This window comes from Muscardinus avellanarius (assembly GCF_963383645.1).
Source record: "Muscardinus avellanarius genome assembly, chromosome: 5".
NCBI lineage: Eukaryota > Metazoa > Chordata > Mammalia > Rodentia > Gliridae > Muscardinus > Muscardinus avellanarius.
The window spans coordinates 122,025,583-122,053,131 of NC_137790.1; the positions used below are offsets into that span (position 1 = coordinate 122,025,583).

Genomic DNA, 27,549 nt, shown 5'->3' on the forward strand with positions numbered 1-27,549 from the left:
TGCCAACAGTGTGCAAAGATTTCCTTTTAGTTCACATCTTTATTAGCACTTAATTTTTTAGTCTATACCAGTACCACTCTGATTTTGGTTTCTATGGCTCTGTAAAATATCTTGAAATCAGTTGCTGTGATGCCTTGAGCGTTGTTCTATTTGTTCCAGATTGCTCTTGCTATGCAGGGTCTTTTGTGCTTCCATATGAGTTTTGGCATTTTTTTTCTAGCGCTGTGAACAATGTCATTGGTATTTTGATGATGATTGCATTGAATCTGTAAATTGTATGGGAAGTATGGACTTTTTGTATGTGTGTGGTGTTGGGGGTGGAACCCAGGGTCATTGTACCTCCAAACTACACCCCCAGCCCCAGCCCTTTTTTTTTTTTTTTTTAACGGTACTGGGGATGGAACCCAGGGGCATGGTACTTCTGAGTTATACCCCTAGCCCTATTTTTTTAGCCTTTTTATTTTTGAAACAGGGTCTCACTGAGTTGCAAAGGGCCTTGCTAAGAGCTGAGGCTGTCTGCAAACTACGATCCTCCTGACTTGGCCTCCCGAATGCTGGGATTATAAGTGTGCACTACCACGCCTGGCTCCCTGCCCAGTTTTTTATTCTTCTTTTTTTTTTTTTTTTTTTTTAAAACAGAGACCTACTAAATTGCAGATGGCCTCACTAAGTAGCTGAGGCTGTCCTCGAACCGTGATCCTCCTGTCTCAGCCTCCCAAATCTTAGGATTACATGTGTGCATGACCACACCAGGCTTGGACATTTTAACAATATTAATTCTTCCAGTCCTTGTACTACATGGAAGCTCTTTCTATTGTGTGTGTGTGTGTGTGTGTGTGTGTGTGTGTGTGTGTGTCCTTTCATCAGAGTTTTGTAATTTTTATTGTATAGGTCTTTCACTTTCTTTGATAAATTTATTCCTAAGTATTTTTCTTTTGTAGCTATTGTAAATGGGATTGCTTTTTTATTTCTTTCTCAGCAATCACATTACCGGTGTATTAAAATGCTACTGAGTTTTGTATGTTGATTTTGTATCTTGCAAAATTACTGAATTCATTTATTAGTTCTAATGGCCTTTTAGTGGAGTCTTTGTTTTTTCTATTATAGTATCATATCATCTGCAGATAAGGATAATTTGACTTCTGCCCCTCCTAGTTTTATGCCCTTTGTTTCTCTTTCTTTACTACTGGCTTTGGCTAAGACCTTCAGTGCTATATTGAGTAAGGGCAGTGAGAGTGGACACCTTTCTCTTGTTCCAGATCTTAGAGGAATCGCTTTTAGTCTTTCTATATTCACCATGATTTTGTCTGTGGGTTTGTCATATATAACCTTTATTATTATGAGTTCCATCTGGATCCAATTTGTTCCACGTTTTTAATCTTAAAGGGATGTAGAATTTTTGAGATAATTATGTGATTTTTATTCCTCATTCTGTTGATGTGATGTATCCCATTTACTGACATCCTTATGTTGAACCCTCCTTGCATTCCTGGGATAAATCCATCACATTCATTAGTGGAAAGGTCATCCAGACAGAAACAACAGAGGTAAACCTTGCTAGGGACAAACTAGAATCAACAGGAATTTACAGAACAGTCCAACCCACAACTGCAGAGTATACAATGAAACAACCAAAAATGCATCTCCAGGATTTGTGTTTGTGTGTGTGGGGTGGGGGTGTGCAGTGTTGAAACTTGCCGTTGGATTCTGTCTCATTAGATTTGATGGAATTTATTTTATAAAATTGGATGCTCTAGTGTTGTTGCAATACACTTATTGTTGTAATATCTTGTTGCAGTGATCTCTTAACCACTATATAGTGACCTCCTTTGTTTCTTTTTACAGTTTTATCTTTAAGTCTTATAAAAGAACAGCTTCTGTCACTCACTCTGGGTTCTCTTTGCGTGGATATCTTTCTCCATCCTTTGACTTTCTGCCTATGTGAGCCTTTACCCAGGTCCAGGGGTAGTGCGAGTCCTAGGTCTCAGAGAAGCACCCTGCTGTCTCAGGTTCTCAGAACAAAACATTTCAGCCCCTTCTCTGTGAAGCCTGTCTGCTTGAAACCATTTAGATTATTTATTATTTACTTACTTTACATTTTTTTTTACTTCTATAATAGATAAATACTATCCATATAACTCATGAGATTCAAGTACTATCTTTTAATGGCTGTAACTATAAATTTTAAGGATATGCTAAAGTAGTGAGACTTATAATGATGAATTCTTATATACCTGTTTTGTAAAAATCTAGTGCCTTTAAAACTTAATTAGAGATGATTCAGTGTTTCACTAAATCATCTCTAATTAAGAAAATGACATTTTTCTATTTTGCTGAAATGCTTTTTTTGTGATCCAGAGTTCGTCTTTAGATGCAATAATTAACATTTAGCTTTCTTAAAATTTTATTTGGTAGAGTTGAATTCATGTTGTAGAAAGACAGCTTGTATCTTTTAGTATTTATCTTGCAGTTTATTTCTTTTATTTTTGATATCCAGCCAATATTTTTATTACTTAAAATTGACTAAAGTATTAACTTTTTTATATATGAAGTAGAATAAAAGCAGACAGGAGAATGTAATGACTTAAATTCTCTACTTTATTTTTTATTTTTATTTATTTATTTATTTATTTATTTATTTATTTATTTATTTATTGGTGGTACCGGGGTACCTGGAAACACTTCTACCATGGGCTGTTGTCCTAGATATATTTATTTATTTTTGTGGCACTGGGGATTGAACCCAGGGGTATTCTACCTCCTAGCTCTATCCCCAGCCCTATTTTTTATTTTTTATTTTGATACAGGGTTTCGCTAAGTTGTAGAGGGCCTCACTAAGTAGCTAAGGCTGGCCACAAACTGTGATTCTCCTGTCTCAGCCTCCCAAGTACTGGGATTACAAGTGTATGCCACCATGTCCAGTTTACTTTATTTATTTATTTTTTTTTGAAGAGCGGTAAACTAACATATATTAACAATAACAACAAAAGACACCAGAGGTATCACCAGATTACACACATGTTGGAATTAGTTGACAAGGACTTCAGCTATTTTACATAGATAAAATATCTACATAAATATAAACAGATATTTTTGCATTAATGGACAACTATCTTTTGCTTTTTAAAAAGTTCTGTTAGTACATTGAAATTATACATATAAATATGTATATACTTTTTAATGTACTGAGGATTGAACTCAAGAGCATTCTACTTCAGAGCTACAGTCACATCCCTATTTTATTTTATTTTTTAATTTTTGAAATAGGAGCCGGGAGTGGTGGCACACACTTGTAATCCCCATGCTTGGGAGGCAGAGACAGGATGATCGCTCAGGTTTGAAGCCAGCCTCACTGGCTTAAGAGACCCTGTTTCCAAATTAAAAAAGTATAAATAGGTCTGGGAGTGTAGCCTGGAGGTGGAAGGGTTTCCAGGAACCCCAGTACCACCAAAACAAAACAAAACAAAACAAAACAAACAAACAAAAAACATATTTAGGGTTTCTCTGAGTTGTAGAGGGCTTCATTAAGTTGTTGAGATAGGTCACAAACCTACAGTCCTTCTATCTCAGCCTCCCAGAACTGGTACTGAAGATGGAACACAGAGCCTTGCACATACGAGGCAAGTGCTACTTCTCCATTTATTTTTATTTTTATTTTATACAAGGTCTTGCTAAGTTTCCTAGGCTAGCCTGGAACTTGTGCTCCTCCTTCCTCAGACTCCCAAGTAGCTGGGATTCCTGACCGTGCCACTGTGTCCTGTTTCATGTTCTCCACTTTTCAACTTAGCTCTCCCTCATATTTTGTTGTATTTTCATTTCTTAATTTTTGTCTATAGTTTGCAGTTTGGATTTTGAGATGTCAATATTTATTTTTACTGACTGTCATGAACTTACCAAAATAAGAAGAAAACAACAAATATCCATTTGCCTCTGGCTACTTATCCCTAAGTGCTCCAAAGCCAAAATAACCTCATATGGATTTATAGCTTGAACATAAGTGAAATTTAAATGAGTTTGACCAAACATCAGCAAACTTTTTCAGTGAAGGGCCAGATGATAAATATTTTAGGTTTTGTGGGCTAAGGCAAAATGGAAGATATCTTGTAGACATTTATATAGGAAGAGAAATAAACGTCTACAATTTCTATAAAATTCAAAGCATAGCAATAATCAGCACAGCTTCTTTTGTTTGTTTGCTCGCTTGTTTGTTTGTTGTGGTACTGGGCATTGAACTCAGGGGCATTCCACCTCCAAGCTACACCTCTTGCCCTATTTTTTTATTCTTTATTTTGAATCAAGGCCTCACTAAGAAGCCGAGGCTATCCACTAACCTCAATCTTCCTGTCTCAGCCTCCCAAGTACTAATATTACAAGTGTGTGTTGCCATGCCAGCTTCAATAAGTACAGGTTTTTTTTTTTTAATACAAATGTATGAATGAGAAAATGGACTTGTTTTGGAAAGAGCATTTTACTGAATTGGAGTTCTAAGTATTTGCTATTATCAGATTTATTAACAAATATTTATCTATTAATGCTGATATGTAATGATATATTTAATATTTCATCATTGATAGTATCTTTTCATACAGATATGTACTGCCAAATCTGATTGCAATATATAACCATCTGATTTCAATTGAACATGCTCATTTCTTAGAAAACATTTATAAAATTCCATTCAATTCTTTCTTGATATTTGTCTCTTACATTGTAATCACTTCCAGTTGAAGTGGATTCTCCTTGATTGTACAGTTAAATGGATGTGGAATGTTGAAATTTTCTTTGCACTTGCATCACGGTCAGAAAAATACTGCTATAGCTTGGGACCAGAAAAGATGGTTTTTGAAATATGTGTGACAGTGGAAATCTTGCTTTATCTTTTGACATTGGCTCATGGTTTCTGAAGTCTTGGGCCATGGGTGGCTGGTTCCATTGCTCAGCCTGAAGTAAGACAGAAAATCATGGTGGAAGGATGTGGAGGGAGAAAAACTGCTCAGCTTATGGCATCCATGAAGCCCGAATGGGAGGGAGAGAAATTGGGAATATTACAGCTTCCAGGGGCTCACCCCCAACGACCCACTTTTTACAACCAGGCTTTTGCTCCTACAGTTTCCACCACCTCCCAATATTCATTCAGTGATGAATCCGTCAGTGGGTGAATCCATTCAGACACTGGAGCCCTCATACTCCAGTCACTTCCCCAAACCTCATCTTTGCTACCTCGGAAACCAAGCCTCCAATGCAGGATCCTCTGGGGGGCATTCCAGAGAGTAACCATCACACTATTAAGGAGGCTAATTCTTAAGTGGCTTCAAATTCAGCCTTGACTCCTCAAGTAAATAGCCACTGAGCAATATCTACAGTATCCAAAGATAGCAACTCAGAATCACTTACCTCTATCTTTTTATTTGACTCTTGATGATAACTCTTATCTGTCCTCAACTTTATGGGCAACTGTTCTTGCTAAAAGGTTAATAGTTTATGAGAGTGTCCATGTCTTATTTGGTACAGAGACTAAATTATACAACCCACAGATGTGTAATTATTCTTTTGCTCAGGTAAGAGGATTAGTGGCTTCCACAGATCTTTCAATTCTGATTCAGTAAATGGTACCTAATGTCAGTGATACGTAAATAAAATTATTTTGGTTAACCTTACTGTCCCAAGGTCTAAGGACTTTGGAGAATGTAACAGGTTAATTGACATTGCACACCAAGGACCCAAGCTTATCAAAAGGCTTCCTGTGTTAATAAACAAATAATTAACTTGGGTAATTAATACGTAAAAGCCACATAAAATAATTATTGTATGGAACATGGTGGTACATGCTTGTAATCTCAGTACTTGGGAGGCTGAGACAGGAGGATTGCACAATTTGAGAACAGCCTCAGCAACTAAGTCAGACCCTGTTTCAAAAACAAAAACTAAAAAGGGCTGAGAGTGTAGGTCTGAGGAAGAATGCCCCTGAGTTCATCCCCAGTAAAACACACACACACACACACACACACACACACACACACACACACACACACACGCACACCTATTAAGTGTTTAGACTGTGAGGAGTTGTCAGGGCAGTGCAGTTGACCTTTGTATCCACAGATTTAACATTTTATCTATTCAAAAGGGATCTGTATGACCTGTAGCATGTGAGGTTTTGTGTGGTGTGGCATTAGAGCATACGTTCTTTGAGGGAGATGTGCAGGAGCCATGTCACTTAGCTAGAGAATGAGGGCAGCTGTCCACTCAGCATTGTCTCAGAGTGGCTTTGTTTTCTTCTACTCAGTATACAACCCTCATGAAGGGCCTGCATTGTAATGATGTTGACAATAATTGGTAATTCTTGCTCAGTGCAGAGTGCTAAACACCTTATTTTCAACTTAGGACATTTGCAAAGGTCTCAGCACTAATCAATAGATGGCAAGAAGTGACTGTAGTTTAGAGTTGTAAGAAATCATCATAAACATAGCTAAAATGGGAATTTAATTTGTTCTTACACAATAAGTGTGAGAAGTTGATTATGAAGAGAGGAAGAGACGGGTTTTAGGCAGATAAATGCATACGCAGAAATCTGGAGGTGATAATGATGGCTTGAGATACATTTGAGTAACAGAAATTGTTAGCTAAATATGGTAGTTTGTAGCATAGGGAGTGATGTGGACTCGGAATATAAGACATCAGCATTAATGAGGAGAGTGTTGGGAGAGTTTTTCTGTGGAATGATAGGAGCCAAATCTGATATAAATTGGGGAAGGAAAGTGAAGTGGCAGAGCTGGAAATGTCTGGACACATGGTTGAAAAGTCTGCTATTTCTGTTTGTTTAATCTATTGTGGACATAACTGTGACTGTTTTCTCTATTTCAGTTTCACATTCTCCAACTCTAAATTGAATTCATCTGTTTCTGTATAATCACACACCAAATCAAGGAAGATTTTATTTGTATTAGACAATGTAAATGTTATAAAGATGAACAAAAATGTACACAGGGTTTTTAGAGTGAATGCTGAAGGTAATAGGCATATGCATAAATAATTTATGAGAAAGTTTTTCAATGGTGTAGAGAACAGGAAAAATGTGGGCTTAGTATAAACTCAGCCTCATTTTATCTAATACATCAGGCAGCATTTCTATACTCAAAGAAAGAGTACTAACCTTGGATCCAGATAGAGCAATCTCTGTGTTTTACCAAGTTAATTTCTTAACTCTATGCTTTAGATATATTATTTACAAAATGAAGATAATGTATTATTTCACAGAGCTGCTATAAAGATTTAAAAAATATTTTTAGACTAACAGTACTGTGTTTTCGTAGAAGACATTTTAATTAATTAATTAATATATCTATTTATTTTTGAGGAGTGGGGGATGGAACCTGTTTGTAATCCCACTGTTAAGTACTGTTTACATTTTAGTTTATATCTTTTTAAATATACATATGAATGACACTGTACACATGCATATATAAAACTATTTTTAAAATTCTTGGTGTCATACTACTTTGTAATATGGTTTTAAAAATCTAATATGCCATAAGAAGAGTTTCATGAAAATATAAAATTGCAACATGATTTTAAATGGCTTTGTTTCTGTTGTATGAATATTAATCATATTTTATTTGTTTGCCATGATACAACAAAATGATTAATATCTTGCAATTATATCCTTGGAATGAACCTAGAGAAGTAGAGCTGCTGTCAAGTCAAGATTTTATGTACATTATTAAAATTTTTTTTTTTTTTTTTGTGGAACCTGGGGATTGAACCCAGGAGAATTTTATCTCCAAGCCATACTTCCAGAAAAATTTAATTTTTTTCTTTTGAAACAGAGTCTCACAGAGTTGCTAAGGGCTTCACTAGGTTGCTGAGGCTGGCCTCAATCCTGTGAGCCTCCTATCTCAACCTCCCAAGTACTGGGATAAAGGTATGCAACACCATGCCCAGCTCATTATAAAAAAATCTGGTATATTTTTCCACTTGCCCTCCAGAACATCTGTGTTATTTTCTGTTTCCATATGATTTCTTGCACCTCTGCAAGCAGTGGACACAGCTTTGTTTTTTTTGTTGTTGTTGTTTTGTTTTGTTTTAGTGGTACTGGGGTTCCTGGAAGCCCTTCTACCTCCAGGCTACACTTCCAGACCTATTTTATATTTTTGAAACAGGGTCTCTTACGCCAGCGCGGCTGGCTTCGAACCTGTGCGATCCTCCTGTCTTCGCCTCCCAAGCGCGAGGATTACAAGCGTGCTCCACCACGCCCGGCCACAGCTTTGTTTTAATATTGATTTGCTAGGTATAAAGTTTTATTCGATCTTAATTGGCAGTACTTTATAGTGTACTATAATATCTCTCCACTTCTTCAGCTTTTCTTTTGTCAACCTAGAGAGAATTTAATAAGATTATAGGTGTGAGAATTTAATGAGATTATAAGTATGAGCACCTGGGGCATGTCAGCCTGTCTAGAAGGGCAAGGGTTCATTTGTGCCTGAATCTTTACCCACTTGCAGCCTCCTTGTCAGTCATGGCTCCAGTTAAGGAGTAGAAGAATTCTACACAATTTTGTTTAATTGTTGAGGTCATATTGACCTGGGTTCAAGTCTTCCTTTTATTAGCTAAAGAGTATACTTTGAGATTTACTTAATCTCTCTAAGCTCATTTCTCTCATCTATAAAAATAAGGATAATTATATCTCTTTATAATAAAATTATAGAGTTAAATGAGCAAATTTATGTAAATCCCTTTTACGGTGATTGGCACATGCTATTCAGTATTTTTCAGAGGTGAAGTCTTTGGGAAGGTCGGTTCACATAGGCAAATAATGTAATCAAAGATTTATGTGCTAGGCAATTCAAAGAAGTAATCAGGAATCTTTTTTATTTCTTTTTTTGGTGGTACTGGGGTTCCTGGAAACCCTTCTATCTCCAGGCTACACTCCCAGACCTATTTTTGTACTTTTTTCAATTTGGAAACAGGGTCTCTTAAGCCAGCACGACTGGCTTTGAACCTGCGCAATCCTCCTGTCTCCGCCTCCCAAGCACGGGGATTACAATGTGTGCCACCACAACCGGCCTCAAGAATCTTGAATTGTAGACTGAGGAGTTAACTTCAATTAATTAAGAAAGTGAAACATATTAGTTCTTATTTCCAGTACTGTCAGATGTATACCTGCATCAAATCACACTGTAGTTTTCTGTTCCCCATTTAAGGTGATCAGACTAGTTATGAGAACATTAGAAGGAAAAGTATCAAAATATGTTAATACTTGAAATTTTCAATAAATGATTTTTTACTGAAATTTAAAAAATATTCACATGTTGCATTTTCTCTCAATTGTAGCAGCTGAACACATTAATAATATATTTATATGTATAACCTAGTTAGAATTGTAGGCTCTGTATTATATATGTTCAGGTATTGCTTTTATGAACTTACTGGGATATAATTCTATGATAATGGACTTTACTGAAAGCAGAAAAATTTTAGCTAGGCATGGTGGTGCATGCTTGCAATTCTAGTACTTGGGAGGCTGAGACAGGAGGATTGGGGTTCACAGTCAGCCTCATCTACTCACTGAGGCCCTCTGCAACATAAGACCCTGTTTGAAAAAATATAGAACAGAGCCAGGCGTGGTGGCGCACAGTTGTAATCCCATTGCTTGGGAAGCTGAGACAGGAAGATTGACGGGTTCGAAGCCAGCCTCAGCTACTTAGTGAGGCTTTCAGCAACTTAGTGAGGCTTTTAGCAACTTAGTTAAACCCTGTTCCCAAATAAATATAAAATAGGTCTGAGAGTATAGCCTGGAGGTAGAAAAGCCACTGGTTTCCACTCCCAGTACCACACATACAAAAAAAAAAAAAAAAAGAATAAAAAATTGAGCTGGAGGTGTACCTTAGAGATAGAATGCCCCTGGGTTTAATTAACCCCAGCACCAAAAAAGAAAAAAGAAAGAAGTAAGAAAAATTTTTAAATTATTTATACTCAAAATCATAAACAATATTTGCATATATTAAATTGATAAATTAGTTGTGTGTAAGTAGTATGTGTTTATGGAGTTTATTTTCCTCTTTAAAGATTACTTAACCTCAATCTTCCAACTGAAGTAAAATTATATAAAATTCCCAAGTGATTTGTAAATCTAATGATTGATTATTCTTTTTTTATACCCCACTTTTATTTATAAGAATCAGAAGTAACTCAGATGTCCAACAATAAGGGATAAGTTAACTTCTTTTGCTCTATGACCAGAATAATATGTAAACATTAGATATTATAGGTAGATATATTTATCGACACCTGGGAAGCTATTTACAACCTATAATTAAGTAATAAAAGAATTTGAGCCACATAACAAGTCGCTGATGATCTCATTTGTATAAGAACAATACTTGTATTTGTGTGTGCATAAGACCATCTGGAGAAAACAGCTAAAACACACTGAAGCTATTATCTTTTGCTGGTGGAATTTCAGGTGACTTTTAGCCTCTTCTTCATCAGAAGCAGATGTGATGCTGAGTTCCTCTATAATAAGCATTTGTTACGTGCCAGGCCACTGCCAGCCGTTGGCACCTTTGGGTGTAGAGAACTAGGCGCATCTCCTTTGTTTGTGGCACCATACCACCATGCACTTGGTGGCAAGGGAATGTCACTTTTTGACTCCACTTTGCCTCTTTGGGATTTTTTCATCTTTTGTATGGACCTGTACGCTTATGTGATAAAAATGATATTAAATTGAAAAAAGGAGGTTATATGACCTGTCAGTGCCTCCTCTTCCCACTCTCTACCCCTGACCCTGTGATCATCTGGACTTTTGAGCTCCTGCTTCTGCCCTCTTGTTTCCTTTTACTCAGTCTACCCAAATATAATCAGTTCTTCAGGATCCGGATAAAATTACTCTTCTTTTTGAAACCCAACCACTCTAACACATATGGCAATTTCTCCTTTGCTGAACTTCTCTTTAACTAGGTCAAAAACAAGGATTGAAGGAGTGATGGTGAATGGATTGCTAACACTAAGTGACTGGCCTTGGCTTCTTAGAGCAGTGTGTTGGGAGAGCTGTTGGATGGTACCTGGTGTTAGTGGGGAAAAGAGTTGTCGTTGGCTATAAATGTTTGGTCTGCATGTAGGAAATAGAAGATTAGGTAGCACATGTCACATACATATTTCCTTGCCTGTCTTGGACATTAACTATTGCAGATTTTAGTCTTGGTTTTACAATACAACGTTAAATATCTAAGGCATAGATACTAATCTTAATGCTCCTTATTCTTTTGTTGCTGGTGTCTGTTTATGTTGTTATTGTAATTCCCTATAATTTATCACAGACCTAGGCATAGAGTGTGCAATAAATAGCATTGCTGTTATGCTTTGTTCTCCTCAATGTGCCAGGTCTCTTTCTGTTCTAGTCTCTTATGTTTGAAAAACTTCTGTTATCAATTGTTTTAGATCAAATCTACTGGGACAGATTCTCTTAGTTTTCCTTTGTCTGAAACTGTCATCTAGACCCATGTCAACTTATTGGAATAAGTTCATGTGTACCATAATTAATGGCTCTTTAATATGATTAAATGATGATGATGATGATGATGATGATGATGATGTATGGTACTGAGGATTGAAACTAGGGGCATTCTACTTCTGAGATACACCCTTAGGTCTTTTGTGTGTGTGTGTGTGTGTGTGTGTGTGTGTATGTGTGTGTGTGTGGTGCTCAGGATTGAACCCAGGGGCATTCTACCTCTGAGCTATATCCCCAGCTCAATTTTGTATTCTTTGTTTTAAAGCAGGGTCTGACTAAGTTCCTGAATGGTGCACTTAGTAGCTGAGGCTAGCCATGAACCCTGATCCTCCTATCTCAGCCTCCCAAATACTGATATTACAAGTGTGTGCCATCACACCTAGCTTTTTTTTCAAGTTTTTTAAACAGGGTCTCACTAAGTTGCTGAGGTTGTCCTCCAATCTGTGATCCTCCTGTCTCAGTCTCCAAAGTACTGGGGTTACAGGCATATACCACTGTGCTCAGCTTAGTACATTTATTATAAACTTCTTCTAACATCATGGATGCCCTCTAATAGTTATCTGTAAAACCAAATGAAGAATTTTAAAAATAGAACCAATACATTTAAAATGTGTAGCTTCAGCACATCTGTGTGTGCAGGTCATTTGTAAGTTATAGAGCAGAATTTATTATAGATAAAAAATGATTTGTAAGATCCAGACATCTGAAAACCATTGTTTTGAGCCATAGTAACATGAGAATATAAAATTTGAGCCACTAATTTCCAAGATACTGTCCTATCAAGAGGAAGGTGCTGAGAATTATAAGCAAACCTGGTAAATATAAACCGAGAATTCCACATAGATCTTCTTAGATATTAGTGCTGATATTCTGTAGTTTTCTTCTTGTGTTAAAATGTTAAAAAAAAGAAAATTTGTTTCTCTTGTTCTTTCTCAACATACTTCATCTTCTTCCAGGATGAATTGCTTCTGTCAGGATCTGCATAATGTTCTTATTGGATCCTAGCCATTGGCCAAGTTTTCTCTATATATTTGATATCTGAAAATGAGATTGACTTTCATTTATGGGTATTACAATTGAAATAGACTTTAAGGTGATTAAAACCCTAAAACTACTATAAAAATATTTCTCATTTTGAAACTGGTATGTAATCCATTGGTTAATTATTAGTCTGTCATATTGTCAGTAGTATTTGAGTGACTTTTAAATATATGCTGATTGTCTCTTTAATCCCTGACTTGAATTTAAGGTGAGAAAATTAGAGATGATGTATAACTAGACAAAGGTCATATATTTAGTAAGTAGTGGAGCTGAAGTTTGAACTCAGGGTTTTCTTAGATATATATTATTAAATTTTTCATTAATAACATTTTATAGCCAGGCATAGTGGTACACGCTTGTAATCCCAGCATTTGGGAGGCTGAGACAGAAGGATCTCGGTTCATGGCTAGCCTCAGATACTTAGTGAGGCCCTTTGCAATGTAGTGAGACGCTGTTTCAAAATAAAGAATAAAAAGTAGGGCTGGGGGTATAGCTCGGTGGTAGAATTCTCCTGGGTTCCAAGAGAAGAAAGAAATAATTTTTTGTCCTTGACTGCCATCATATTAAAAAAAAAAACTCATGTAGATTTGCGGTATGAAAGTATTATTTAACTGTGATCTCAGTTCTTCTACCCCTAGAAAGATACAGCATGCTGATCTTTTAAAGGTAAATAATCTTAGTTTATGACAAGAACAAATCCAGTTAGTTTCTACTTCTTACCAAAAAAGACACTTTTCTTTTGGACGTCCTATTATTAAATTTGTTTTAAATGCATTTTTATAAGTAAATCCAGAATAGTTTTTGGATTGATAATAATAGGGAATGATTTAAAATTATAGCCGGGTGTGGTGGCGCACCCTTGTAATCCCCGCGCTTGGGAGGCGGAGACAGGAGGATCTTACTGGTTTGGAGCCAGCCTTGCTGGCTTAAGAGACCCTGTTTCCAAAAATAAAAAAGTATAAAATAGGTCTGGGGGTGTAGCCCATAGGTAGAAGGGCTTGCAGGAACCCCAGTGCCACCAAAAAATAAATAAAATAAATAAAATAAAATAAAATAATTTACTTTTTTTGGTGGTATTGGGGTTTCTGGAAACCCTTCTACCTCTGGGCTACACTCTCAGACACCTATTTTTTATATTTTTTATTTGGAAACAGGGTCTCTTAATCCAGCACGGCTGGCTTCGAACCTGCGCAATCCTCCTGTCTCTGCCTCCCAAGCGTGGGATTACAAGTGTGCGCCACCACGCCTGGCCAAAATTATTTACTTTTTTCATAAGAAGCAAGTAATTGAAAATTTTCTAAGCTAATATTTTGACAAGTGTGGATACAAAGTATACAAATAAAGAAGAATGGCATATCAGAAGGAAGCAGTTTTAGAAAATGAATCTATTATTAATTTGGTCCCTTAATCTGATTCCCTTAGACCATTAAAAGACCTGAACTATCACTTTTGTGTAGTATTGTTCTCATATGAAACAAAAAAAAATTGCTTCCTTCCTAGTAAGACTAGATCTAAAAAAAACCAGCCTTTTTGTTTTCAAATTTCTTGAGAGGATTTAAGCTTTATGATAGCAGCACTTTGGAGACTTAGAGCATGTTTCTTTTGGCAAAATAATGTAAGATAATACCTTACTTGATTTTTTTACCCTTGCCTATTGTGGCAGAATTGATGCATGGCCTCTTCTCCTACGATGGAGACTGACAGGTGCCTCGGATTTGCTCAAGACTGCCCGCCTGGACCTAGTTAGTCCCCACATGCCTGCCTCCCATGTCCAGCCACTGCATTTCCTGTGTTAGGGCTTGTGTTATGCCAACCCCACGATCTGTGCTGCCTCAACTACAAATTGGATGAACAACCCATGACACTTTTTCAATATTATTACATTAAACCAAGTGGATTTTGATTGATAACCTAATATTCAACTAATGCAGAACATCAATCATGGCAAGTATATTAATTATTTAATATTGCAGTCTAATTCAGAAATCGATGTGCTGCATGAGGGGAAGGGAAACTCATGGTTCCCAGAAGATTTACGACAGGGATGATTAAAAAAAGACCTGCTGTACTCCTGTGTGTTAGCTCGATACAAATCTTTATTCATTTGCCAATAATCTCTTCCCATTTTCCACTTCAGGACCATTTTATCAGTTTTGAGACCTATAATTGAATTAAGTCTGCTTTCAGCACAGGGCAAAAGGAGTTGCACAAATATTGATGAAGTCATGACAGGGACAACCCAAGAGACAGACCACTAAAGAGGACAGGTTTTATACCATTGGTTGCAAGATCCCTTTATCAGCATCTTGGATCTTGCCTCTGTATTTTAAGAAATTCATCAAGACCGTTGGAATCCCTTTTAGGACTGTTTTGTTTAAGTGTGACCCTGCCCCATGTCATTTCTGAAGCCATGTACATTTCCGAGCAGGCATTCACATACACTGCTCGCCTTCACGCTTCCACAGCAGCTCGCGTTAGTCAAGGCACGTGTCACATGGTCACGTCCATAGGCTTATAGTCTGAGCGTCTGGGGGTTGGGTGGTTAGCCAGGCTCTTGTGACTGACTATTTTGTAGTAGAACTTAAGGTCACATTAAGGATTCCACTTCTATAACCAAGATTGCATACAATGTTGTCTTGGGTTGTGTTTATGTATTCATGGTGTTTTGTCTTTGTTGTTTTGAAATGGCCAAAATTTTGTCTTTTTGCCCAAAGTAAAAGTAAGTAAAGCTGATTTTCATGGGAAACTTGCTCAAATTTTGGTGTTCCAAGGTGATGTAAATGAAAACAGCTTCTTTTATATGTTTTTTTTTTGTTGTTGTTATTGTTATTTATTTGGTACTGGGGATTGAACACAGAGCCATTCTACCTCCAGCCTACATCTCCAATTTTTTTAATCTTTATTTTGAAATAAGACCTCAACATGTTGCTAAGGCTGGCCTTGAACCTGGGATCCTCCTGTCTCAGCCTCCCAAGTACTGGGATTACAAGTGTGCACCACTACTCCAGATGTAAATGAAAACTTCTTGAACTACTGTGCCTTTTACTAATATAGATTGTCTGTCTTTCTTTTTTTGTTTCTTTTCTTCTTTCTTTCTATTGGAGATAGAACCCAGGGGCTTTCTACCTATGGGCTACACTCCCAATTTTTTTTTTTTTTGAAAGAGGGTCTAAGTTGTTGAGAGCTTCACTAAGTAGCTGAGGCTGGCTTCGAACCTGAGCAATCCTGCTGTCTCAGCCTCCCAAGTACTGAGATTACAAGTATGCACCACCAAGCCTGGCTTAGGTTGTTCTTCTTTCTATATTGTGTATATATTTGGAGGGGGTAGGAGACTTAGTTTTATACTGTCATTAAAGTTGCTATCTAACTTTCTTTTTGATATTGCCTGATCATGGTTTTCTTGTTCCTTTTTTCTTTTTTTCTTTCTTTCTTTCTTTTTTTTTTTTTTTTGGTGGTACTGGGGTTCCTGGAAGCCCTTCTACCTCCGGGCTACACTCCCAGACCTATTTTTACATTTTTATTTGGAAACAGGGTCTCTTAAGCCAGCGTGCGCTGCTGGCTTCGAACCTGTGTGATCCTCCTGTCTCTGCCTCCCAAGCGCGGGGATTACAAGCGTGCGCCACCACGCCCGGCCTCTTGTTCCTTTTTTTTCTTTTTTTCAAACCCTTTCCGGGTCATTTTGTATTCTATGTATCTTATAAGTAACACCTTAGTAGACTTTGACTTTTGACCCCATCTGAGGATCTTTTTGGCTTCTTAATCCCAGCTGGTGGTGGGTGAGCACTCCTTACTTATCTTGTAGTGTGTGGACACTTGGCAAAGATAGTCACTGAGTCTTAGGCCTGCAGGACTCGCCTTCTCTCACTGCTTCTTCCTGAATTTCCTCAAGACATCTTTCCAAGTGTGTCTTGTGTGGTGAGTTTTCTGGATCCTATGTGCTGAGAATTTCTTTATTTTTTTTCTTCTCTTTAAGTAGTAGCTTGTTAAGCTGTGTGGAGATTCAAGGCTCATAGTTCTTTTTCTCCAGTGCTTTGTCTTAGGATTACTTCTTCATTTTCTTCCTGTATCCAGCACTAGTGATTAGTGTTGGTATCTGGAATCAATCCTATTCTTCTATTATGGAGGGTTCTCCATTTTCTTTCTGGAGGCTTTTAAGACTTTTCTTTTCCCCGGGCCTGGTGGGGTAGGCCTGTAATCCCAGTACTTGAGAGGCTGAGACAGGAGGATCACAGCTTTGCTGGTAGCCTCAGCTATTTAGTGAGGCCCTCTGCAACTTGGTGAGACACTGTTTCAAAATAAAATAGAGCTGAGGGTAGAGCTCAGAGGTGGGATGCACTGAGTACAATCCACGGTAAAAAAAAAAAAAAAAAAAAGGCTTTTCTTTTAGTCTATGATACTCTCAAATGTCTCTGTAATCTGCTTGTTGGGATTTTCCCTTAACTGCCCTGTTTAGCATCCTGCGTACCCTTTGAGTCTGAGATCTAAATACTTTTATACCTGTGGAATTTCTTCAAACATTTCTCCTCCTCTGTTTTGTTTCTGCTCTCCTCCTGCAGTTTCTGTTACATAGGTGTTAACTCTCCTGTTTCTAACTTTCTTCTTGCCTGTATTCTGTTTTCACCCATTTCCTGTACTTTTGGGGAGAATTCTTCTCAGCTTCTTTAGCTCATTAATTCATTCTCTGCATCATTATATTATTCTTTTCATCCATTCCCTGTGTACTTTATTTCAAACTGTTTTTAATACCCACGATTACATACTGATTCTTTTTTTCTATTTCAAAAAATCTTTCTTTAGAAGATGTGCTTAAATTCTCCATTTATTCAGTCTATTCTGTTTTCTCTAGTTGAGGTTTTTCTATTTGCTCCATATCTTGTTCCTACCATGACATGCTCTAAAGTTCTCCCTTTGAGCATTCCTGTTTCCTTGGCCAGTGATTTTAGCCCACCTGGGGGCCAAAAGTCCAGGCTCAGACTCCGCCTCCTGGGTTAGTGTAAGCACAAGGGGGGAAGCCTCTGGTGCTCTACTGTGTCTTCTGCCACTCTTCCCTGTGCCCTCTGGCCCCTTCAAGAACACTTGAGTAAACAAAGCAGACCGCTTCCTGCGTGTGCACCCACAGGCCTCCTGAGGTCACTGTGACGCTGCCACCCGCAGGCCAGCTCTCCCTGCTGCTGACTGCCCTGCTCTTTGTGTGGCTGGAGACAGGGTGCGGCCCTGTGCGCAGGACCATGCAGGGACTAGAGCGGCTTCCTGCCGGCTCTCCACTGAGTCTGGCCCTCACTCACTGAATACTAGTCTGATTCAAGCATTGAAAATGGGTGCTAGAGTATAAACAATTAAAAGATGTAATGTGGCTTGGTGTGGTGGCCCACAATTGTAATCTCAACATTGGAAAGGCTGAGACAAGAGGATCATGGTTTGTGGACAGCCTCGGCTACTTAGTGAGGCCTTCTGCAACTTAATAACACCTTGTTTCAAAATAAAGAATAAAAAAATAGGGCTGGGGGTGTAGCTTGGAGGTAGAATTACCCATGACCCTGGGTTCCATCCCAGACCTGCAAAAAAAAAAGTAGTTGAATGCTCTCACATTTTTACTTTAGCATATCAGTGGGCAAGTAAGTACACACACTTATAATGACTTGTGATACATTCCAGGAACACTGGGAAGAGCCCATTACCTCCTCTGGGAAGGCTGAAGGTTTCCTTGCTTGAGGGTGGGTTAGATAGAATCTTTTAGGACCAGAGAAGGCAGAGGGCAAAAGGGCCTTTTAGGTGGGGTGAACTTGCAGCTCAATGGCAAGTGCACGGAAACTCAGCTTGTCTGGCTATTGCTGCTGCCTTCCATGTAAGGAGCTTTTGACAGGGTGATAGAGGAAAATTAGAAAGATGGGTATGGTGGAATATTTAAGCTTTAAGAAAGGGCTTAGCATGAGAGGACTTACATTTTATTTTTATTTTTTATTTATTTATATTTTTTTGTGTGTGTGTGGTACTGGGGGTGGAACCCAGAGGCTTTCTACCTCCGGGCTACACTCCCAGATATATTTTATACTTTATTTGGAAACAGGGTCTCACTAAGTTGCTGAGAGCCTCACCAAGTTGCTGAGGCTGGCTCCAAACCTGTGCGATCCTCCTGTCTCTGTCTCCCAAGTGTGGGGATTACAAGCGTGCACCACCACACCCAGCTGAGAACTTACATTTTTGAAAGATGACTTTTGCTGTTCATTTTGTGGTGCTGGGGATTGAACCCAGGGGCATTCTACTTCAGAGCTACATCCCCCCAGCTCTTTTTAAAAATTATTTTTATTTTGAAACAGAGTCTGACCAGGTTGCTGAGTCTCACTAAATTCCTGGGGCTGTCCTTGAACCTGCAATCCTTCTGTCTCAGCCTCCCAAGAGGAATGCAGTGATTTATGGCAAGGTGAGAGTCATCAGGACCCAAGACGCTGTTTTAAAACAGTACTGAAGATGAGGAAAGAGGTGGCCTGAAATAAGTAAGCAGCTGTGAGAGTAGGAAGAATTGGTTCCATCAGTAGCTGGATGTGCTGGCTCATGCCTCTAGTCTTAATACTTGGCAGAGAGATGGGAAGATTGCAGGATCAAGGCCAGCCTCAGAAACTTAGCAAGGTTCTCAGCTTTTTGGCAAGATCTTCTTTTCAAATAAAAAATAAAATAGGGCTGGGGTGTAGCTCAGAGGTAGAATGTCCCTGTATTCAATCCCAAGTAACATACACCCACCCACACACATGCATTTCATCGGAATGTCACCTGAGGATTCTGCAGCTGAGGACATTGGTGACATTTGCCAGGAGTGGAGAGGAAGTGTGCTAAGAATTGTGCCAGTCTCTCCCAGGCATGCAATTCAGCAGGTGTACTTTCAAAGTATCTTCTAAGAATCACTCAGAAACACAGCAAAGCAACAGCCTATCTTTTCTTTTTGTTTCAAAGAGTAGTTTCTTATCAATTGTAAAATACAAACAGCTCAGAAAACTGGGAGATTGCTGGGCATGGTGGCACACGCTTATAATCCTAGTACTTGGGAGGCTGAGACAGGAGGATTGCGGGTTCACGGCCAGCCTCAGCTACTTAGTGAGGCCCTCTCCAACTTAGTGAGACTCTGTTTCATAATAAAGAATAAAAATATGCCTGGGAGTGTAGCTCAGAGGTACAGTGCCCCCTGAGTTCCCTCCCCAGTGCTGAAGGAAGGGAGGGAGGAAGGGAGGGAGATTTTCCCCCCAAGTTTGTAAGAACCTCAGTTGTTTATCTAAGTTGAGTGGACCTCCCTGCATCTACATTAGAATCATTAATGTATATGATGAGGAGTTGCTGCTTCAGACTCCACTGGCAGTAGTCTGCAACATATAGCCTATGCATGCAACTTCCCATGTTTTTTAAAATCTGAAGTATTCTACTGAATAATTTTGTTCTTTTTCTATTGAAACATTATTTTCTAATAAGAACCATTATGTAGTGATAGGAAGGAGAGTAAAATGTATGTGTATTATGTAGTACAAGCGCCACAGTAGATCACCAGGTACAGGTTAAAAAACTGAGTATTGTGTGCTTCTGTTTGAGATCTACAACAGATGAGAAGAAAGACACAAAGAACCCCCCTTCCCCAATGCGCAGACACACTTTGGTCCTTAAGGAGGACAAAGATTCAGTATCAGTGAGAACTGGGAGTCAGTAATCCCTGGAAGACTTGTCTCGTGTGTGTGTGTGTGTGTGTGTGTGTGTGTGTGTGTGTGTGTGTGTACAAACAAATACAGATATACACATTGCCTTGTTCAGATGTTTCACTGTATATGCCACTCTTTTCTTCTATTTACATTTTAAATTATATAAATAACTCCAAGAATATCCTTGGGAAAACTTAAAGATTTGCATTCAAACTCCAATAAAGACATTAATTTTTTAATAATAATTTAACATAATTATTTATATAGATAGTAGCCTTCTCTCACACTTTGTGGTAATTTATTTCTGTCATTTGTCATTAGAACTGCTATGACATTAGAGGTAAGAGAATGAGTTTCAGAAACTCTTACACTTCTAAACATCAAATACGTAGTTCTGCTCAGATCGCCAGAAGCAGGAAGCAGAGAAGAGCAGGGCTAAAGATGCAGAAGAGCAGGGCTAAGGATGCAGAAGAGCAGGGCTAAAGATGCAGGAAGAGCAGGGCTAAAGATGCCCAAGCTCGTCAGCACAGTGGGGATCTATTCCTAGCATGCGGTCTAAGTAGTGAGAGCTGAAATCAGAAGCTGAAAGGAGTATGTAGGGATATTCAGAACGATAGTACAGCAAGACAAAGGAAACAGAGATAAGTATATTTTCAAGCAAAGAAAAAACGGGGCAGAAATGGAAACGAAAGTTGGGACGCCTTAGAGAAACAAAGAAATGTAAGGAGAATAAGAAGTATCACAAATATAATGATGCTGTATGTTGGAGGTTTCATAATTTCTGCGATATGGTAGATATAATGTCATGTTTAAAAAGATAAGCCCAATACTTATTAGTTGGAACTAAAATATTGCTTGATCAGAATAAGTAAATCCCATTTGTCACTAATAAACTAGTATAGACTGAAATCAGAAAAAATATCAACTATTTGTTGCACTTCACCAAATGTATATTTAGGTTATTATTGGTACTTGCATTTTTAGTTCCACCAGCAGTTTCTTTTATAGTGAAAACCAGTAAGTTAAATACTTAAATATGTCATGACATTTAATGTTTGTGTTTTCTTTGTTGATGTTTTGTTTCTTAATAGTATGGTAATCTTAGGTCTTGATTTGTAATGAGCATTAAATTAATAAAATTAATGTCAGAAAATTGTTGACATTTATTTAGCTGTGTAGTCACGAAAGTATATATATATATATATATATATATATATATATATATATATATATTGTGTGTGATACTGGGGTTTCTGGAAGCCCTTTTACCTCCAGGCTTCACTCCCAGGCATACATATACATATACATATATATATATATATATATATATATATATATATATATATTTATTTATTTTTATTTTTTATTTTTTTTTTAATTTGGAAACAGGGTCTCTTAAGCCAGTGTGGCTGGCTTCGAACCTGCACCATCCTCCTGTCTCTGCCTCCCAAGCACGGGAATTACAAGCGTGTACCACCATGCTTGGTGTCACAGATATTTTTTTATGTGCATATTCTTTGGTTGAGGGATATTTGGTAAAGCAAATAAAGGAAAATATGAATTTTTAAATCTTGGTAGTGGGTAGAATTTTAAGTTTGAGCATTTTCAGAATAAATGTTGGAAAAATCTAATGAAAATATTAATATGAAGTAAACATGATAAAATAATAATATCTTAAATTTTTTGTTCTCTGATGACTTTGAAAAATCTGCAACTTTTTTTATTTGTAGAAGACCAGTTTTATTGGCAGTATTATTTGTTATAATTTGTTCCTTTTTGGTGGAACTTGTTTTTTCTTTAAAAATAGTGTTATTATGAACATCAGCAAAAATAGATGAAAACATTATCAGGATTTATAAAACCCTTTTGAGGTAAACATAAATTGGAGTAGACAAGAGTTTAGCAACTATTTAGAACTTTTATTCTTGTATTTCAGGGAATCTGGAAACATCAAAGCTGGATTAGAACATCTGGTAAGTTCTAATTTTCTCTTGAACATTTGCATCATCTTTGATATCTGCATTCTAAATGAACACTTTTGAATGAGCTTTGAATACCTTGTATTGAGAAAGTCAACCATTTCCCCAAGGGTCAGCTTACTGTATTATGTGAAGGCACTTACATTTTCATTTATCTTATCATTTCAAGGGAATTAAAATTTTTTTTAAATTACCTTTTTTTGATGTAGAGATGAAATAAAATGAATGACAATCCCTGGACTGGTGATTGCTTTAATTATAAGCAAAAATTGTTTGGTGTAGAATTTTTGGCATATCTTGATCTGACAAAAACAAGCTGGTGTTTTAAGCAAAACACAATCAAATATTGCATGCATAAATAAGGTATGTTTTAGCAATTTAAAGGCTTCGAAAGAAGTGCTCAGCTTTGTTTTTCCTTGTGTCTTGCATTATGAATAATGCATTGGTTTAAACTACATTCAGTTTTAGAATATAAAATAATTGAGACACAAAATTTTTGGTTTAAGTAAACATTTTTAAAGAACAAGTGAAGTTCAAACTGACTTAACATTAAAATCTGTCCATTGATCAAAAAATTGGAAAATTCATAGTGTCAGAACAGGTACAAAATTCACCAAGCTCACTATACCAAGTGCTGATCACAGCATTAAGTAGTTCACTTAAACAGAGCGTTGTACAGTCATGCTCTGGTTTCTGGTCAAATTCAAATGTTGAATAATTAATAGTAGAGATTCTTTTGTAAATCTAGCCTAAGTACTTCTTTAATGCAAGACTTCATTTGGATATCATACTATAGCTTTGTTAACTATTAATGTGCTTTTGTTCTGTTTCCACGAAAGCAAAATAGTAGCAAGAAGCAGCTTCATTTTGATTTAAAAAAATTTCAAAGTTGAACGGTGTTTTTGGTTTCCCTTTTCACAGCTAAAGGAAACTGAGGAATCCTAGACTCTGAAAACTGTTCCTATTTTTGGGGGGTGGGGGTGGGGGCTGGGACTGGAGATTTAACCCAGCAGCATTCTCCCTCTGAGCTATATCTCCAGCCCTATTTTGTTTTTTATTTTGAAACAGGGTCTCACTAAGTTGCAGAGGCCTTGATAAATTCCTGAGGCTGGCTGCAAACCCAACCTATGATCCTCCTGTCTCAGCCTCTTCAGTACTAGAATTATAGGCGTGTACCACCATGCCTGACTTACATGCTATTATGTTATTTTTTAGAGGCAAGATATAATAACCTAGTTAGAAAATTTAAACTATATATTTCTCAGGATTGAGAAATAAATAAATGCATTGTTACTCTCTTGATTAAAACATATTTCTTGCCGGGCGTGGTGGCGCACGCTTGTAATCCCCGCGCTTGGGAGGCAGAGACTGGAGGATTGCGCAGGTTCGAAGCAAGCCGCCCGCGCTGGCTTAGGAGACCCTGTTTCCAAATAAAAAAATGTAAAAAATAGGTCTGGGAGTGTAGTCCGGAGGTAGAAGGGCTTCCAGGAACCCCAGTACCACCAAAAAAAAAAAAAAAAAAAAAAAACATATTTCTTGAAACTTCATGTATCACTTCATATGATACAAATGTTTAGAACATAAAGACATCAGAATAAAATTGCTAATATGAAACATCCCATTTCAGTGTCTAATGGTAGTTTATAAAATGGAAGAACAGCTACCATAATGCAAAAATGAGCTTTTTATTAAAGACTTTCTATTTACTTTGTTCATGTTTCTCAGTAAACAGTGAGTTTGAGTTCTTGAAGTTTAAAGTTCACATTTTTGTACTTACTGGTAGGATCTCATTTTCAGTGATTGTTTCACATGCAAGTGTGTGTGTGTGTGTGTGTGTGTGTGTGTGTGTGTGTGTGTGTGGTGTGTGTGTTACTGGGGATTGAACCCAGGGGCATTCTACCTCAGAGCTACACCTCCTGCCCTATTTTTTATTTTTTATTTTGAAACAATATCTCACTAAGTTGCAGAGGGCTTCACTAAGTAGCTGAGGCTGGCTGAAAACCTGTGATCCTCCTGTCTCAGCTTCCCAAGTACTTGGATTGCAAGGGTGAGTCCTCACACCTGGCTTCACATAGCAGTAGCTTTTTAACTGTTTCTTAGGCTTCTAAGAAGGTACCCCCAACTGAGTAGTAATCCAGATTCCTACTGTCCAATTTAGCCACTTTTAGTTATTTTGTTGACTAAACTTTTGAGCTTTTAAATAAGATTTCATCTGAAGAAAGAATTTTTCTAAAAATATTTAAAAAAACCTTTGATAAAGTGTAGTAACTTATAAACATAAAGACCAATTATTTTTTCTTTGTTCTGGACCCTACATTAGGTTTCCTTTTTATCTGGATCATATACATCAAATATATTTCAAAGATAAGCATTTTGGGAATGAGAGCTGGGATTAGCATATGGTTGGGTAAGAGAATGCAGGAAATATTAATGCATTTTATTATTTAAGTTGTTCAAAAGGCTTGACAATTTGACATTGTAATGGCAGGCAAGTGGGGTGGAGCAGTGAGTTTACCAAGTGTTGTGTACATGTATGTTCCTATTACTCTGGACTTCATTATAATGTGAGATTACACTGCACCAATAAAAATATTCTCGCTCTCTATATATGGTTATTTATTGATTGATTGATCCACCATGCCTTGCTTTATGTATTATAAAAGCCAGTAAAGTTGGTGATATTCTCCATAACTTGTCTAAGAAAGTTCATGCGTACAAGAATGAGGTGACTGTTTATGGCTTGAAAATGAATGAAACCTGTTCTGTCACCTGTGGGCTCCTTAGGTTTGTGTCTCTTCAGCTAAGCAGATAGTTAACCTTGGTTTATAGCACATGTAGCCCTTCCCTGAATCAGCTTATAGACAAATAGCCAACTGTAATAGATTGCTCTTTAAGATATATAGGATAAAATTAAAATTTTATCACATTTGGAATTAAACTCGTCTTTAGCCTTCTTTAGTTTTTAAAAATTTTTTAATTGATGATCATGGAGAATTCCCCCTTGTTCTAAAAGAGAAGGTAAAAGCCATTAAGTAAGTTAATAATTCCCTCCAGGAAACATACATATATACACGTATTATATTTGCACTGTCTTTATACTGTATATTCATGGGCCCTTTTTGTTATATAATCATATATAACCTGGAAGGGAGAAAGCCGGAGTTTGAAGAAGAGTCAAGTAGGTGGATTGTCAACCTGGAACCTCTTCAGGGGCTGATTTCCTTTGTGTAAGTCCTTTATGGTCCTTCAGGTCCTAATTTAGCCTTTGTATCATCATTGCCTTCTTTCTGTGTTGCCACCTTTATTGAGGATTCTTGAGCATGTCCTCTGCCCAGTACCACTTTCCATTCTGTTTTTCTTTTTTCTTTTTATAAACACTCTAACTCCGGGCGTAGTGGCATATTCCTTGTCATATCCCATTTTGTACTTTTTTTTCTCTTGATTCAGAGTGAAAAGAACCCTGATTCCTAACACCACCAGTAACTTACTTATCTGCTCAATTATATACACTTAAAATAGCTTAGAAACTACTACAAGCATGCCCTGTGAAAAACAGACCTGCTAAAAAGAATTCAAGACTTATTTTCAGTTCTTTCTCCATCCAATGTAGTTTTTCTTGTAAAGTATAGCTCTATTTTTTTTTTTTTTGCATTCTGTTTAAGTGCCTTTGTCCCCATCTCGTTGATTTAATAGTATGTTTGAATATGTACAATGTTAACTGGTGTCGAGAAGTCAAAGTCATCCATAGTGGCATTTATACCTTGATAGAGGTATGTCACTCTTCCTGTCTTGCCCATTTTCTTTTTTTCATTTTTTTTTTTTTTTTTTTTTTTGGTGGTACTGGGGTTCCTGGAACCCTTCTACCTCCGGGATACACTCCTACAGGCTACACTCCCAGACCTATTTTTTAACTTTTTTATGTGGAAACAGGGTCTCTTAAGCCAGCGAGGCTGGCTCAGAACCAGCGCGATCCTCCTGTCTCCGCCTCCCAAGCGCGGGGATTACAAGCGTGCGCCACCACGCCCGGCCTCTGTCTTGCCCATTTTCTACCCCCTGTAGGTCACCAATTTTACTGACTTCTAATTTTTTCTTCCTGTGCTTTTATAAAAATAAATTGTGTATGTGTGCACACATGCATATGTCTCTGTATTTCTGTTTCCTTTTTCCTATGAAGAATAGCATATTGTATATGTTTTTCTCTTAGCAATATATCCTAGATATCCCCTTGTAATTATTGTATGTATGTATGTGTGTATGTATGCATGTGTATACATATACATATACATATATATATATTACATATATATATATATATTTTTTTTTTGGCTATCTTGTTTATTAAGGGTCTGAGATTATACTTGCATGCCAGCCACACTTTCAGAGATGGTTACAGAAGACGTGAGATTCCTAGGTCAGAGACAGTGCTGTGTTACTAACAGCATAGCAGGTAGTGTGTGTGTCACTTTAGACAACTCTTAATCTTTCACCCCATGGAGTGATGCTGCACAGACACTGGTCATATATGGCAGCCAAGTAACTCCATGCTTAGTTCTTTAAAGGACTATTATAAAACCTGCCCAAACTATGCTTGGGAGAAAGACATCTCCCTTGTCCTCGGCAAATAACAAAACTGCCTTCTAGGCCAGGGAAGCCTTTATGCCTGCTTGCTATAGAAACACCTTTGAAAAGATGTTCCAGTGAGTGCTGCGTGCCCGTGTATGCCTTATCACCCTAAAGTTCATCAAGGTGTATGGTTACACCAATTAAAAACAGGAAAGATGGTCCAGAACAAGCATTGATGTAAGATATATGGAACTGCCACTATTATTTTTTACTAGGAAATTTCTGGAAGTGTTTTTTTATTGCTGCAGTGCTTACCATTTGTGTCGTTTATGGCTATAGTCTCCTTATTCTTACTTTGACTGTTGGATGGCACTGGCTACCACCTGCTCCGTCAGTACAAACCCCACCCTGTTGTACTTTTCCTCCCACTCCTACTGTATTCTTGCTACTTTGCTAGAACGTGTTTTCCTATCCTCTTCTGCTCTCAGTGCCGGCATTTTGTTTTAGAATCAGTTCTAAAGCTAAATATGTTAAATGTTTGCCCTCAGTTTGTTGGCTATTTCCCCAGCTTTCCTTTGTTTGGCTGAAACTCATCTTTTAGTATATTGCTTAGGGAAGGCTTCTGTCTACACTATTCCCTGAAATGGGACCTTGTACATTCCAAACTGTTTTTCTAGTGTTATCTCTTGAATAACAACTTGGCTGGATATAAAATGCTTGGCTTGTATTTTATTTGACTTTGTGGCACATAGGGGGACAGGGAAGGTGGTAGAGATTG

General features: G+C 37.5%; 1 protein-coding gene across 1 annotated transcript in view; it reads left to right on the top strand.

Moving 5' to 3' along the window:
* Positions 1–27,549, top strand: part of RSRC1 (arginine and serine rich coiled-coil 1) — a gene marked incomplete at its 3' end in the record, with an annotated part of 324,240 nt that overhangs the window by 129,039 nt on the left and 167,652 nt on the right. Inside the window, exon 5 of the mRNA XM_080696809.1 lies at positions 22,166–22,202. Coding sequence (XP_080552935.1) covers positions 22,166–22,202 — 37 coding nt within the window. The remainder of the gene's footprint in view (positions 1–22,165; positions 22,203–27,549) is intronic.